A 16430-nucleotide genomic window follows, 5' to 3' on the forward strand; every position below is an offset into this window, starting at 1 on the left:
TTATTTCAGGGAGAATAAGTGTTAGAGAGTATAATAATTTATATGCATAATATCTAAGGGTCGAGTGCAATTTTAGAAGTTGAGAGGGGGTAATTGCGGGCTCTCACATGCATGTAGTTCTGCCCCTGGCTATATATAATTTGTGGGTCTAATTGAAAGGACCAATGATGTTATAAAAAACATGACTCTAGCATGCTGTGAGGTTGGCTAGGTGCATTGATAAGCAAAACTTAGTATTACTCGATCTCTCCATATTTCTTGACAAGGTAATCTTGAGTTTGTTTTGTATTCTTTCGCTTACAACATACAAGATAACATATCAAGTTTTAATCCCTATAATGGAATTCATTGTTTAAATTTTAGTTTGCCAGTTAGTTCTACTTAGAGAGTTTCTTACTAAATTTTATCTATTTCTATAAATACTTTTCATTTTATCAATTTCTTTAGAGGAGTCTGTCAGTTTTATTCTTACGTGATTATCTCATTTTAACTATATATTACGTCTTTTATCTTTAATAGGAATTACTCCAATCTTATTACAAATAACATTATTTGGCTAGATATCCATCTTCTTAACATCCAAATCTCCATTGCGTTTTATCACCTGGTAGTCCTCTAAGATCAATACTACAACAAAGATAGGTTAATATCTATTTTATAATTTCTACCCTTTTACCCACAAAGAGAAAAAAAAAAAAAAAAAGAAATACAGAGATTAAAGAGTAAATTGCATTTAGGATCATGCAATTTATTGGAGTTTTTGGCCCTCAAATTTGATAATTGGAATAATCAAATGGACATAACTCTGTGAGCACATATGATACCAAAATAAGAACAGTAATTGGTAGGCTAGGAGTTGTTCAAACCCATGAAGATTGATTGATTGATTGAATTAGGGCATGAATTTGATCAGCATCTTCAATCAATGGGAAGGAACACATCAACCAAGAATGTTGCACAGACCGGCCGGTGGTCGGAGAAACGACACTCTCTGCGTACATAGCACAGTTGCTGTATGCCATTTCCATGCCACAGTATCCTATCACACCTGCACTAGAAGTGCTAGCTAAGTTAGTGCTATTTTACATTTAGAGTAACATTTAAACAAATTTTTAGCAAGAGTATTAGGTAACTCTTTTAAGTTCTAAATCGAGATAAGGTAAGATTAGGTGGGAATAAGAACACTCAATGAGATCGGAGTCTATAACTAGGCCTGTAGGTTGTGAGTGATCTTACCACAACTTGTTCGGAATTTTGAGATAAGGTGAGGATGGTTTAATTACATAAAAAGGTTTGTGAAATTGGTTAAGTTGAGTTGAATTTTAATTATAATTATTTAGTAAAACACTTGAATTCACTTAATGCGCCAAAATTTTTGTCGAGAATCAGAGAATTAGGATAAGAAATAAGAGATAAATAGAGCAGTTATGTGTATTGAAATTGTTATTTCTATAGCTATGTAGTAGTAGAAAGTTATTTTTACAATTATATAATAGTGGTAATTGTCGTGAATAATTATTGAGATAGCACTATATAAAATTATACCACAGTCAAACGAGTAATTAAACAATTATATTGAAGTTATCTTATTCTCTTTATCTACTATTCTCTATTTTCCTTTGTTCTTCTCTTTATTTTCTCTCAAAATTCTTTCATTTCTCTCTACATTATGCTTCCCTCTCTTCTACTCTCTGTTTCTTTTTTTTTTTCCCCCTAAATTCTATCATTTCTCCCTCTCCTTTTTCCTTCTTTAATGATTGTCAATTGAAAATCCTTAGATTCAAAACCTAAGATCTGACAAATTTTAAGTTGAGTTGAAGACCTTATAAGTTTACCAAATGCTTAGTTACTGCATTTGGTATCAAACTCATCTCAACTCAAGTGCAAACCCACAAACGAGGCCACAGTCTAGCTATTAGAGTTGTGTGTATAGAATGTGTCGTGACTCAATAACCTAAGTCTGTCACTAATTATATAGAATTGTGTGGATAGAACTATTCAATTCTCCCAATTTTTATGTATGTGATTGTGTGTGATTTGGTTATAACAAAATTTATGTGTAATTACATACATACATATACATATATATATATATATATATAGCGTTACCAAGCTGGGGTCCTCCTTTTGGCCTTGGATTTGCTAATCTCACCAGCATAGGTGTCTGAATCATAACAGTATTTGTAAGTGGGTGCAAAGTAGATCTTCCCTTCTTTCCATCCCTTGAATACCCTGCCAGCTTCCCTTTCCATCTTCAGCTATAGATTGGGGGGAAGAAAACTCCATTGAATTAATTACTTACTTTTGCAAACATATGCAGCATCAAAATTATGAGCAAAACTAAGCAAGATAATATATATAATATATGTATGTATATACAGTGACATAATCAGGACTTTGGGTCAGGTGCAGAAGTCTAACTCTGTATACTAAATTGGCATTGCTTAATTGCCTTAATAAGTGTTGGAGGGTATAGTAATTTATACACAATATCAAAAACAATTTTAGAAATTAAGGGAGGGCAATTGCACACCCTCACTAAGATGTAGTTCCGCCACTATATATATATATATATATATGTATGCATGTATGAATGTATGTTTCAATTTCTTTCGGGGCGTTTGTTAAAATGAGCAAGATAAGGTTATATCAAGATAAAATTGGGATACTTTCCGGACCAAGATATAAAATGATCAAGATAAGGCCGGGAAGCATTCTAAGATTTCTATAAGACTGTTTGTTAAATTTTTTAGATTCCATTGGTAACTGTATTTTTTCTTTCCACGTGTTTGTTAATACATATGATAAGCACCAAGATAAGGATTTTTTTACCAAAATATCCCTATTACCAAATTTATGATTAAAATAGTATTTTATGATTAATATGAATTGTCAAAAAAATTAAGATTAAAATTAAAAATAATATTTTATTTTCTAAATTCAAGTTCAAAAATAAATTTAAAAAGAGTTGAAAAGTATAAATAATAATTGTTAGGATTACAATAATTCCACCTACATAATTAAAAATAGTCAAAACATATTTTCATAATAGATAATAAAATATAAAATTAAATAAAATAATTTAAAAATTGATTAAATGAATTATATTAGTTAATAAAATATATATAGAGAGAGAAATTTAAATTTTAAAAATTAATGAAATGAATAATGTCATTTAAATTTTAAAAATTGTCAAAACATATAATAATTTAAAAATATATTAAATAATATTAATTATAAGAGATAAATAAATAAGCTTTTTAATAAATTTAAATCTTTAAAATGCATTAAATGGCATTAACTATCTTACAAGGGGTAGATAAGTAATTGAGACTTATCTTGAAAGAGCCAGATAAATTTATCCGATGGGGGAGGTCGGATAAATTTATCTTGAAAGGGGGAGATAAGAGGTCACGTGATGCCTTTTCCGGAAATGGCCAGATAAGCTTAACAAACACGTTGGAAAGACCAAACATCCGGAATGTTTCTCATATCTAACCTTTTCTCCCTCTTATCTTAGTTAACAAACACCCCCTTAATGAGATGTGGGGTGGATGGAGATTTTTTTATTAAATTCTTGTACTATTTTTAGTGCCTCAATAAAAATAAAAATATCACTATCACATCATTTTTACGTATCTTTTTACATTAAAACTATATAAAAATTATATTTTTCTCTTTCATTTTGATTGCTTGTAAGTTGCAAAAGTTTTCCTTCAATTTTGATTCTCCTCCGCTTGTCTGATTATAATTTCTTTTATCTTTTTTTAAAATTTAGAAATGTATTATTATTGTACAAAAAATATATCTTGCACCCTCAAAATTTTGTAGGGAGATAAAGTATCTTCACATCTTAAAACTTACATTAATTATTTTTTAAAATTAAAAGATTATATTAAATTACTTTTTACAAATGCTATTTTCTTCCCCTTTAGAAACTTATTTTAGTGCATGGAGTGTCTATTTAAGTACCTGATCTCTACGAAGAAGAGAATCCCAATCCTCTTGCTTTACAAGTTTTCTGGTCTCGCTGTAGCTCAAAGCAATTCTGTAGTTCAAATCCCCCAACCATATTGCTTGGCTGCAACCACCAACCCCATAGTTTATAATAATAAAAACAGTAATGGTATCACAAGTCATGGGTACGAGACCTAAAAATAACTACTTTGCAAATCAAGAGTATAGTTTGTGTTATTGTTGTCAAAATATAATAATTGAAATTTATAATGTGGGACCGGATGCACAACATTTGCCTAATTTCAAGAAGCAAGAAATGGCTCCGAGTTAAATGGGCCACTGAGAGAAAAGAGTTTGCTCCGGGTGGAAGGGCTCATCGAGAGGAAAGATTACTTCGGGTGGAAGGGTTCACCCAGAGCCAATCCTTTCCTCTTAGTGAGACTTTCCACCCGGAGCCAAGCCCTTCATCTCAGTGGATTCTTCCACCCAGAGCAATCATTCCTGTTAATGAGCCTTTTCACTCGGAGCAGACTCTCTCATCTCGATGGCCCATTCCACCCAAAGCCACTTCTTGCTTCCTAAAATTAGGCAGACATTGTGTATCTGGTTTTACATTATAAATTTTAATTATTGTATTTTGACAACAAAATATGTATATAAAGCCAACCAACTTCTCACAATGAAGGCCGAGGATTGTCAAACACTAGCCACAACATTTTGTCCTTTTTCTTGGGTGAGTAAAGAATTAGGGAGAAACGAAACTCACTCATGTTGTAGGATTTTCTCCGGAATCCTACAATGTGGAGCTTTGTGAGTCTTGGGGAATTGAGTATTTTTTAGTATCTCTAGAACATCTGAGTTTCTTCTCAGCTCATCTCCTTCTTTCTCTCCTGATGCCAAGTGACTACAAATGAAGCAAAGGGTTGTTTGGTGCAAGGACATGCTCACCGCAATGCAACCCTAAGAGAAAACAAATCATGCCAATGTATGAGAACTTGCCCAAAGTTTTTTCCATTTAATTCTCTTGAATGAATGATGTCACAGCTCAATCTTATATTGGTAGACTAGTATGAGGTTTTAGATATATTACTTGATTCTATGAGTACATTATATCTATCTATATGTTTGAACAAGAACACGAGGCATGCCACGTTTTAGAAGTGTCGGTAAATCTTAGTTCATAACTAAAGCCATTATAATAGAGCTCTCATACATAAACACATAATAAATTTAAATTAATACACGACATAATGAAATGTCACTATACATCATGCATTATACATATGAGATCCAATAAAAAGTCACTACAATCCTCCATATTGTGCTTGTCCAACAAAGATCATGTTTGTATAAACATCAGGCAAGAAAAAAGATACAAAAAGGCAACGTTACTTGAAAGTGTTGGTGATTCTTTATTGGCAATTAACAACATCATCTTGTTATCTCTAAGTCTCACCGACCTTACGAAGTTGAGGGTCTTAGGCGAAAATATTTGTTGAGACCTTCTCAAGAGTATTAATTTTTTTTATAAAAAAATAAATAATATACCTTTTTACACAAACATTTCATCATTTTATTAAATAAAAAAAGAAAAAAAATGTTAAAATTCAATTAACTACAAAATATAATAATCTTTTAACGACAATAAATTTTTAACTAAAATATAATGTCTTAGAGATTAAAAAAAAAAACTAAACAACTTACTGCAATAAATAAAGAAAAACAAAACTATTTTTTTTAAACTCTCTAAGAAGATCAGTGCGAGCAAAAAATTATATATTCCTGATTCTCTTATAGAAGGAAACGAAACAAAACATTAAACTAATAGCATTAAAAAGATAAAATTCATCAATAAGGAGCAACTTTTCATTCTATAATTAAATATGTATTGAACTATATTCACTTTTATGTAAAATCAAAATTTTCTTGTCTTTTGAGATGCAAAATTGTTGATTAAATCTCCATAATCAAGTTTATCTAATAAATTATGTTCAATAAATAATGTTTTATGGGAAGAGGGAAAATTTGAGAAGGGAAAATGGGTTTTATGGGATATTGGGATTATGGGATTTGAGAACAATTGTAAAAAAATGGAAAATGGACAAAGGAAGTTAAAAAGATTTATAATGTTTTCTATTTAATTTTTTTAATAAAATATTTATTATTAAAATATATATATATTATAAAATTTTAAAATTAAGGACTTTCTAATTTTGGAAGCCTTATGTCACCACATATATGGCTTCACTGTTGGGCTGGCCCTCTTGGGTCGACCCTGTTTCTAAGTGTCATTAATTTGAAATATACGACAATCCTATTTAGGAGATATGACATCCCTTAACATAATAAAATGTGATGTGTGTAAATAAGTTGTGTGTTAGAAAATGTTGAATGGGGATAAAGTAAATAAGAAAAAAAGTTGACATATCCCGAAAAGGTCAGTGATTAACATCACCTTGTTTCCTAGGCAACCCATGATCCCGCGGCTTACACATGAAATTCTCAGGTGGCCAATGTGCTGGAGGAGCTCCTTCTTAGCCCAAACAGTGAGAAAAATTCCGACCATTTGCTTTCTGGCCACAAGGCTATACTTCATCCGGGGGATTAGCTCGGAAAACATGGAACTCTCCGGCCCATAATCGTCATCTTCCATGGAGTTGTCGTCTTCGCCAGCCGGTGATTGTTGGCATCCAAAACATGCAGAGTCCTTGCTACTGTAGTACTTCTTTTCGGGTTGAGAAGTAGAACAGTTGCAGCTCCTGAGGTGCCTTCTGCTCGGCGTTCTGAGGGAGGTTTTCTGGTAGAGGAGCGACCTGCCGGTGGCGGTGGAGAGACTTAAACTTCCCAGAGATGATGAGCTTGTGTTGAACACCCCATTGGGGGATTTGTTAAGGCATTGGCTGATTAGAGATAGCCATTTTGCTGCTGGACCATTGTCTTCCATGACTAGCACATTCCCAGCATTTAGAGGTACAATTTCTTGGAAACTGATGGTTAAGAAAGAAATTAAGGACATAAGAGAGAAGAATATTGGAGATTAAGACTGAGCTTTTGATGAGTATGAATTCAAAGAAATAGAAGCCACAAAACTTTGTAAATAAAGTAGAGATCGAGGACTTGGTCAGCTACCCAACGACGACGATGATGATGATGAAGAAGAAGAAGAAGAAAGAGATCAAGAAACACATACCCTAAAACAACCAAATCGGGCTGATCATAGAGCTGAAGAAAATCGTCAAGATTGACACCATTATGGGGAGATTTTCCCCCTAAGTTCCATGTCGCTACGAAAACTCTATATATAGACAGAAAAGAAATGGATAATGTGAGAGAATCAAAATTTAAGTAAATTTTTGAGTAATGAAAGAAAGAAAAGTAAGATGGAATAATCGATTTTCTACATACCGAACAGTCTCAACATCTTGACGAGATATTGGCATTGGAGGTTGAAGAAGATCAGTCACCCTCCCTATTCTTGAATAATCCAAACAACGATTCTATTAGTCAAAACAAAAATTTGAGAGGTGTTTCTCAAGGAGAGACAAAAATCCATAAGTGAGATGATGCTAAAACACAACAGTATAAGACCAGATATAGGAAGACTCTACAGAAAGAAGGAATAAGGGCAATAAAGTAGTGATTAGTGGCGGAATCATATGCCTCTCTTGCTTCTTTCCCAACCATGGAATGAAGATATGCTTTATAATCTACCATTATCATTAACTCATTTGCTTTCTTTCTCTCTTTTATATTCCATTGGCTAGAGAACGCACACTCAAAGTCGTTGTAGAACCAAAAGATAATGAAGAATATATCTGCATACTATAGTCTCCTTTTATCTAGAGATCGGTCTTGTTTTTATGATTATTATCACAATTGATTCCAAATTTGAACAAAGATGGAGGGCCACATTAGACATATAATTAATGGATAAATACTATAAAAGTCGTCAAGTCTTTGCAACATATATTGATGTAAAAAAAAGAGTTAATTTAGCCCCTAAACTCTTCAATTTCGATCAATTTAACTTATGTTTTTTTTAAAGAAAAACTCAAATTCACCTTTTCTCATAAGTTTAATTCAAATGTGAATTTGAGTAAAGAAACTAGTATTTCAAGGGAAAATAATAAAAAAAAATTAGCATTATGAGGGCAAGGTCAATTATTTTGAAAAGTTAAAAAATAAATTTGAGCCACGTAAAAATTTATGAACTAAACTAATTAGAATCAAAAAGTTGAAAGACGACTAATGGAAAAATTTAGATTGAGAGTCATGTTATGTTGCCTAACGCAGAATGCAAAAAAGATGTGTGGGTCTCACACCCCCATAGGGCCACGCCTTTTGCCTCTCATTTTGCTTGCATTGCGTGGCTCTATTACCTCTCATTTTGCTTGCATTGTCTGACGCGAACAATAGAACTCAATCATATAGATGGATCTTATACTAAATATTATATAATGATTATAGGAAACGATAGTAAGTAACCACATGCGCAAATCACGAAGACTTCTAAGATAGTACAAGAAAGAGATGTAGTACAATTTAAAGAGAGCATGATACAAAATCTAAGTGATAGTATTTATATCCAATGTTACCATAGAATTCTATATCGAAAGTCACGCAACAAGCTTAGTTATTATTCAAATACATATGGCTTCTATAACATTTTCATCCTTAAACATGAAGCTTTGTTTTATTACAATTCACTAAACTTCAGATTAACTCTGATTAATGATTCTTTTATCTCTTGCAAACCACTCCATTCCCTTCTCCTCCACTCTTGCACACCACCGTCGAATACGCAGAGGCGGAGCGCCCGCTTCCCAAATCTCCGCCGACGCGCTGGCCAAACCTCGCCGCCTTACAATCCGCCGCAAAGATGCCGGAAGTCGAGAACTTCCCGGCGCCGCCCATCACCGGCATCACCGAATTCACCTTCACCTTGCTCACATAGTCTCTGCGGTAAGTCTGGCCCATAACTCCGTCCACCATGTCTGTGAGGTTGTAGAACTTGAAAGCCAGCTCCAAATGGGCGAAGCAATCCTCGTCGGTGATGTTGTAGCCATGGATTCTCGACTCTTCGGCTGTAATCGGAACCACCTGGGCGTTGACCCTGAAAACTTCCGCGACTTCGACTGTGACCCGGTTCGCGTCGCTCGTTCGGGTCACGGAGACGATTGGCGCCGTCGGAGAGGTCATCCACTTGGCGCCGTCGACGGCGGGGAGGGGAATGGGGGCGCCGTCAAAGGAGATGTCGAGGCGGTCGACGGCGTCGTCCCAGGTGGACGTCGGCTTGGCTGCGACGAGGAGGTTGTGGATGCCGAAGAGCACTCCGATGGATTGGACCCAGGTGAAGTCTCGCTTGAGATTAGGGTTTCGCTTGCCGATGAAGTGGGCGTTGATGTGGAGGTCGGCGTCGGAAAGAAGGCAGAAATCTTGATCTTTCCTGCCGTGGAAGTAGAAGGTGATGCCGTCGCCGCCGACGAAGCGAGGGTCCTGGCAAACCGCGCCAGGGTAGTCGCAACCTGTTTACAGGGAAACAATTTGAAGTAGCCATTAGCTTGAGTACTTGTCTGTCAGTTACCGTTACCTTCTCCAAACCTCACAAATAAAATAATATAATTAATAATTAATTTGACCCAAATTAATTATATTAGATAGATTTAATTGAGTCTATTCACAGGACTCTAACAAAACTCGTTGTCATGGGTTAAAATAATTAAAAATAAAATCAAATCAATCTATTTGAATAATAACAATTCAGTTCGATTTTAATGTTTACCCAACACTTTAAACTCTAAATTCTAAACTCTAATTACTCTATATGATTTAAGAAGAGGATTGATGACTTACTGCAAACAGGCTTGCAGGAGACACAGTCCATCAAGCAGGTTGAGCGGCAGGCAGAGGGGCAGAAGTACCACATCTTGAAGCACTTGGGAAACCCAACTTCTCTGCACCTCACGCGGCGGGGCAAGACCTTCGGCGGCAGGGCGGAGGCCGACGAGAACCAGAGGACGAAAAGTACCAAGACCCACTTCATCTTCATCATCATCAAAGCACTACTCACAACAGGCAACTTAGCCATGGCTGCAGGCTGATGCTGGTTATGGCTATCAATTAGTTGGGGTTTATACCCTTTTGTAGAAGCCTGTTGTGTTATAGTTCCGTAATTCTCTTCCTGTTGATGGATAAACCATGTGAGCCATTCACGAAGGTTTTCAGTTTCCATGGATGCCTGCGTATTATCAGCAGCTCTACAGCGGAAGAACACAAGTTTAGTGCTCCATTGGTTGCTTTGAATTTGTGTCACTGTTACAGTTAAAGTTTGAATTTGCTTTGGTTATGGTTAAGATCTTAGTGAAGATTTTGTGAAAAAAGGGCTTTTCTTTTAAATTTTTAGCCAGCTATGGTGATGAAGCTTGTGATCATTCTCTTTGATTGTTTCAATACGAAATGTCATGCCTTACGCGAAATTAGAATTTGTGATTTGTATCGAAAGTAGTTACAAATTTTATGATTAAAGTAAATTTCATGTGGGAGTTTCGGGACTTAGCGAGAAAGGATTGACTATTCATGTACTTTTAAAAATGTCACCCAACTTTCTTGCTGTTAGTGGCAATAGAGTTGGAAAATATGCGGATCGGACCGAATTTGACCTGCAAGGGAAGCAGGTCGGGTAATGGGAAATGGGGACCCAGCATGACCCTGTGACCCTTAATAAACAGGCCAAGGTGGGCTGGGCCGGGCCATTTTGGTGGGCTACCCCTATTTTTGTCACTACCCTATTTTTTGTGGGTCAGACCAGGTCACGGGCCACAAAGTATTGGCTTGGCACGGCCTTGCATTCCTGGGGGAGGGGGGCTGGGTTGGGTTGGGAGGCGGGCCCATGGGTAGCCTAACCCATTTGCCAGCTCTAAGTAGAAGTGTGTAGAAGGTTAGTTCGGTTATCGAATCAATTGAAATTTACTAACTAATTAAATTAAATTGGAGAGCAAAATTGAATCATACTGCCCAATTAATTTAAAAAATTAAATTAATTGATAATCAAAAAAATCAAACCCAAATTATATAAATCGAACCGAACCAATTAAATCGAAGAAATACAAAAAAATCAAAGAAAATCGAAATAATTGATAGAAAACACACAAAATCGAAAAAAATGGACTCATTTTATAAACATCAAAATAACATCATTTTAAAGTTCGATTGGTTTGGTTAATTCAATTATTTTAACCAAAAAATTGAAAATCAAACTTTTGAAAAAAAAAAAATAACCGAACCAAACCGATGCAAGAAAAAAAAAATCGAACCGAACCGACATGTTCAGTCAATTTGGTTTGGTTAGTTTGAGTAAATCGAACTTTTGTTTTTCCTTACCTGTTAATAATAAGTCAATGTAACATTTATTAAAATGAGTAAGATAAGGTTGCATCAAGATAAGTTATTTTGGATCTTACAGATAATTTATCTGTAAAATCCAAGATAACTTATCCGAATAAGGGGGAGAGATAAATTTATTTAGAAAGTTTAATATAAGAAATCACATAATTTCTTTCTAGATAAATTTAATAAAAAATACTTTTGTTCAGAATACTTTTTATATCTCATTTTTTTCGGTCTATATCTTAATTAAAAAACACCACCCAAGTGAATTCATCATTTTAGCCTTAAATTTATATTTATTTTTCTCTCTTTCTCTTACTCTCACTTTCTTTCTCTCGACTCTCTTACTCTATCTTTCTCTCTCATCTTCCCCTACTATTCTAGTCGACCTCAAGCGAGAAAAGCCTCTATGGAAACACTTTACCTCTTTTTTTTTTTTATCTCTATGTGATTCAAAAAGTTTCAACCCATATGGCGACTTGGCCTTTGCAATGTGGTCATAGAAAATGTTCGCACAAGTTGTCGGTGATGGAGATTAAGGGTGATAACTAATTTAAAAAAATCTCAAAAAAAACACCATAAAATTTTCACTTATATTTATTTATTCTTTATCAAAAATCTATTAGTTTTTTGGCCCTTCTAGGATCTTGTATTTAGGGGTGTGCAAATGGTCGATTCAATTACCGAATGGATCGAAATTCACTAATCAATTAAATCGAACAGATGATCAAAATTGAACTAAACCGACTGATTAATCCAAAAAATCTAATTAATCGATAATCGAAAAAATTGAAACCAAACCGTATAAATCGAACCGAACCGATTAAATAAAAAAAATGTAAAAAAAAAAAAACTGAAGTAACCGATAGAAAAATCACAAAATTGAAAAAAAACGATATCGTTTTATAAACATCAAAACAATATTGTTTTAAAGTTTAATCAATTCAATTAATTTGAGTAAACCAAACTTACATTCTTCTCACCTTGTCTCAATTAACACACCCAAGAAATCATAACTTAGGCTGTGTTCTCTTTGCTTTTTAATTTTTAGTTTTGAGTTTTGAATTCATTTTTAATTTTCTGTTTTGGTAGTCTATTTTTAGAAAATTAAAAATGCGTACTCTTTGTTATTTTAAAAAACTATTTCTCAAAACAGAAAATTAAAAAACACGTACTCTTTGAAATTTTGAAAATAATTTTGTAATGATATTTTATTCAATAAATTTGATTATTCAATAAATTAAAAATATTTAATGTTAATAAATTATTAAAAAAATATATGCATTTTAAATTTAATGAATTTTGTAATATTTTTTCAATTATAATAATAAAATATGAATAAATAAATGTGTTTTGAGTTTATAGTTTGTTTTGGATAAAAACACTTAAAATAATTTTTTGTTGTTTTGAGTTTTCTTTACAATTTTCTTTTTGTTTTCAAAAATATATTTTTAAAAATAGTAAAAAGAACGCATTTTCATTATTTTAGAAAGTCAAAAACTAAAAATAACTTCAAAACAGCAAAAAAAACGCAGCCTTAGTATTTAATTTATGCCAACCACTCAGCTAACAACTCCAATACACACACACACCATTTTAACTACCCATTTCTAGGGTTTATGTTGTAAATGAAATTTGATACAGTTCTCTAAATAATCTCAAAACTAGTTTTCAATTTTTTAGTTAAATTATTTTTAATAGTAAAAAATAAGTACAATAGTTTCTTTCTCTTTTTTTTTTTGCTTGAATTATTTTAATTCCAAAAATTATGGAGTTATTTGTTTTGATATATAAAATAGATTCTGAGTCTAAAACATTTTTCTTAATTTTCATTATCATCTCCAATATCAATTATTCAAATAAGACCTTAATATACTTCAAGGAAAAGGTGCTACATAACAAAATATAAGGGGTAACTCTGTAATGATCACAACTTACGAGATGTATATATATAAGCGAGAATGTTTTATTATCAGCGTCTGACAACATAATATTTTCTCAATATAGACAAAATGAGAGGAGAGCATGGGCCCCACCTCTTTTCTCCCCCAAATAACCCCCTTTGAATGCCCTCATTAGACAAATCCGACGTGGATAAGAAAATAAATCTATATATACAAGAGAAATTAATATTATAAATATTCGATTTATTCTGACACCGGACTATGTATATTCTATTTTTTTTTATTGTCTGACTTAAGTATCGTACGACAATTTTAGAGGTATCCCAGACAATTCAATTTACAATGTGTTTGCTAGTTGATTCAAGTGATTGTAAGAAAAAAAAATTGAGATTGAATTAACAGCAACTTAGATTTAATAAAATCTTATTATTGTGAATTTTCAAATCATATCACGAATAATTTAAAGTTAAACCTAACATGAGTTAGAATATTATTTTGAAAAATATTTTTTGGTAATATTATTTTAAAATTTTTGTAATAATATTATTTTTTAAAATCAAATAGATTGAAGCATTTTGTACTATTTTTGTGTTTTTGGGGTTTGTTGTAGTACAAAATATGCCTTTGTACGCACATTGCAGATTCTTGTACGGTCCAATGTGCTCCATTCAATTCCATTTGGCTGTGGCCCCCACGATCGCTTTCAATTTATTATATAAATTAAAAGTTTATTCTCAAATTATAGTAAATTTAAAATTTTAATATTTTTTAAATAATTTGTCCTAATTTTAATAATTTTTGTAGAAAAAAGATTAGTCATTCACCTCAAGTCCTAACATATAATTGTTATCAATGTTCAGCCCACTTGACATATTTAATTAATTTTTGGAGTTTCGATAATTAACAAAAAATCAATCTTGACTTATGTACAAATAATTAATCTCTAATTTTATTTTTAATATTTTTTATGACTTTAATTTCAATAAAGTATTTTTATTTATTTAGTAAAACCGTTTTGCAAATATGATTTAATGGAGCAAATTCATTTTCTGCATATTTGGATCATTAGTCAACTAAGCCCATGGCGTTAGTCGACTTAGCAGAGAACATACCTGCATAAGTGTTTTCTCTCTTGCAGCATTAGTCAACTTGGCCGAAAAGTGTTCTTTAATCAATCGACTAAACCTCCCCATAAGTTAACACTAGATCCAGATAAATTGACTCCAAATTTAGCTTAATCGACTAAAGATTCAGCATTAGTCAACTAAAGATTTAGCTTAGTTGACTACTCGAGTCTAACATAAAAAAATTTAAAAGAAAAACAAGTCGCCTTAATGAGTATAGAAACGAGTTAAGCGTGGATTGAAGGCTCCCCAATTACATTCTAACCATTCCAAAAGCTGTCAAAAGAATTTCCAAAGTCCTCATTGTTACATCCAATATTTGCAAGGCTTGCGTGCCCTATTGCTCAATCAATATCAAGCCTATGGCAATCAGAGATTGAAGCGCTAAAAAGTGATTCTTTTTCATCTCCATAAACTAATGGTATAATCAATTATTATTTTACTATTGCCTTGTAATATTTTGATTTCATGGTTTATTTGTGTCCCTATGAAAATGATCTCTGTAATCTTTAAACTCTTGTATAGTTTGTTTCGGTTTCCTAGATCCGATAAAAATCTAGGTGTTTGTGTGTAGTTTCCAAAGTAAACTAAGGAAAACCTTGGCATTGATTGGTTTAGCAGAACCCCAAAAGTAGTTGAAATCTTGGAAGAGTGGATTAAGTGTTTGTGATACACCGAACCACTATATATTACTGTGTTTATTATTTATTACCTTGACATTTGTGTTGTTGATTGCAGCAACATAGATATAACATAAGATTGAATAAATAATCTCACAAATAAAATAATTAAATAAGAAAAAATATTTTTTATCACTTAATTCACCCTCTCTTGAGTGGCTATTACCTAATGGACCAACAATCAAGTCCTCAAGTAGCGTAGATGTCTCACCCCATGCGTTTGGAAGCTTGTAATATTATGAGATCGTGAGTTTGATTTTATTTTCGTATGAAAATGCACAATCAATTGTGTTTATCCAATAAATCAGGTCCCATTCGACTCATAGCGAACCTATTCTTTCACCTAGACCCACGAAACAGGCAGATCGAAGGTTTTAAAGAAAATGAAATAAGTTCGGGATGAAAGTTGACTATGGTCGAGGAACCTTTCGAGTTTCCCATGTTACAAAAAATATATATATAATTTTAAATTTAAATTAAATTAGTCTTTATCATAATTTTGAGATTATTTGGTACAAATTTGAGTCTAATTGATAATTTGTGAAAAAAATATTTTTAAATTGAATTCTCAAATATCGAACTCAACATGATGCATGGTAAAGTTTGTATGGTCATGCATGTCATTTGTGGTGTTCTACCCATATACTATGTGACGAGGTCGCTCTAGGTACTACTTACCTCTTTTGGTTGGTACGGAGATTTGCCTACCATGTTGTGTGGTTTTAATTGACTCATGTGATGTGGATGGCCAAATTCCTATATTTTGTTTTTGTATTTTTACAGGTTTTTTTATTTTTATGTTTGTAGTTATTCAATTTTTTGTTATTTTGACTATATCTCTTAGCCTAATTTTGAATTAATTTAACTCTTGTATTTTGATCTTTTTTTGTATGGTAACATGAATTTTTTGTTATTTCAATTACACCGTTAAACTCATATTTTTTAGTCAATTTAATCTCTATTTTTTTATATAAATAAAAAAAATAAAAGTAGATAACAAAGTAAATGTTATACTCTATTAAAATCAGAGTACATTGGTTAAATAGACTTGAAAATACATGTTTAAGAGTGTAATCGAAATAATGAAAAATTCAACTTACCACACAAAAAAAGGTTAAAGTATAGTAATTAAATTAACTCAAAAATATATATCCAATATATGTTTGAGGGTGGGCAATTCCCCCTCTCCCCCCTCCCTCAACTTCTAAAATTACTCTTGGCCTTTGATGTTGTGCATATAAATTATTTTGCTTTCTAATATTTGTTCATCTTGAAATAAGAAAATAAGAGATAATTAAATATTACCAATTAATATGGGAGAGAGAATTGGGATAAAAAAGAAAAAAAAGGATGAGATAGAAGATAGATATTGTTTCGAT

The 16430-nt window shown here is 32.6% G+C and overlaps 3 protein-coding genes across 9 annotated transcripts in view; 1 reads left to right on the top strand and 2 right to left on the bottom strand.

Annotated features, from left to right (window-relative positions):
* Positions 1–16430, top strand: part of LOC127796722 (uncharacterized) — a 43330-nt gene that overhangs the window by 15302 nt on the left and 11598 nt on the right. The gene's annotated exons all lie outside the window — the stretch shown is intronic.
* LOC127796724 (type I inositol polyphosphate 5-phosphatase 10) lies at positions 621–7542 on the bottom strand. Of its 4 annotated transcripts, none has more exons than XM_052329050.1 (7): positions 7363–7542; positions 7148–7252; positions 6413–6944; positions 4724–4917; positions 3973–4081; positions 2110–2258; positions 621–1053 (listed from the first exon to the last, which is right to left on the bottom strand). In XM_052329050.1, exons 1-7 carry the CDS (start codon positions 7395–7397, stop codon positions 861–863), a joined length of 1317 nt encoding a protein of 438 aa, XP_052185010.1. In that variant the 5' UTR covers positions 7398–7542; the 3' UTR covers positions 621–860. The 4 variants fall into 4 exon arrangements, with proteins under 4 accessions (XP_052185010.1, XP_052185011.1, XP_052185012.1 ...); XM_052329051.1 differs by having other exon boundaries at positions 623–1048; positions 7363–7531; XM_052329052.1 differs by having other exon boundaries at positions 900–1048; positions 2082–2258; positions 7363–7541.
* LOC127796725 (uncharacterized) lies at positions 8573–10210 on the bottom strand. Its single transcript, XM_052329056.1, has 2 exons — positions 9811–10210; positions 8573–9482 (listed from the first exon to the last, which is right to left on the bottom strand). The coding sequence occupies exons 1-2, from the start codon at positions 10187–10189 to the stop codon at positions 8698–8700; spliced, it is 1164 nt and encodes a 387-aa protein (XP_052185016.1). The 5' UTR covers positions 10190–10210; the 3' UTR covers positions 8573–8697.

Source organism: Diospyros lotus, chromosome 3 (genome assembly GCF_014633365.1).
Source record: "Diospyros lotus cultivar Yz01 chromosome 3, ASM1463336v1, whole genome shotgun sequence".
NCBI classification, from domain to species: Eukaryota; Viridiplantae; Streptophyta; class Magnoliopsida; order Ericales; family Ebenaceae; genus Diospyros; species Diospyros lotus.

Coding starts and splice junctions, on each gene's coding strand:
- LOC127796724 (XM_052329050.1), bottom strand. CDS start 7,397: ATGCCAATATCTCGTCAAGATGTTGAGACTGTTCG. Junction 4,918..6,412: donor TGGGTTGCCTAGGAAACAAG/GTGATGTTAATC, acceptor GTTTTCTCTTAG/GGTTGCATTGCGGTGAGCAT. Junction 1,054..2,109: donor AAAAGGAGGACCCCAGCTTG/GTAACGCTATAT, acceptor TAGCACTTCTAG/TGCAGGTGTGATAGGATACT.
- LOC127796725 (XM_052329056.1), bottom strand. CDS start 10,189: ATGGAAACTGAAAACCTTCGTGAATGGCTCACATGGTTTATCCATCAA. Junction 9,483..9,810: donor CTCCTGCAAGCCTGTTTGCA/GTAAGTCATCAA, acceptor CCCTGTAAACAG/GTTGCGACTACCCTGGCGCG.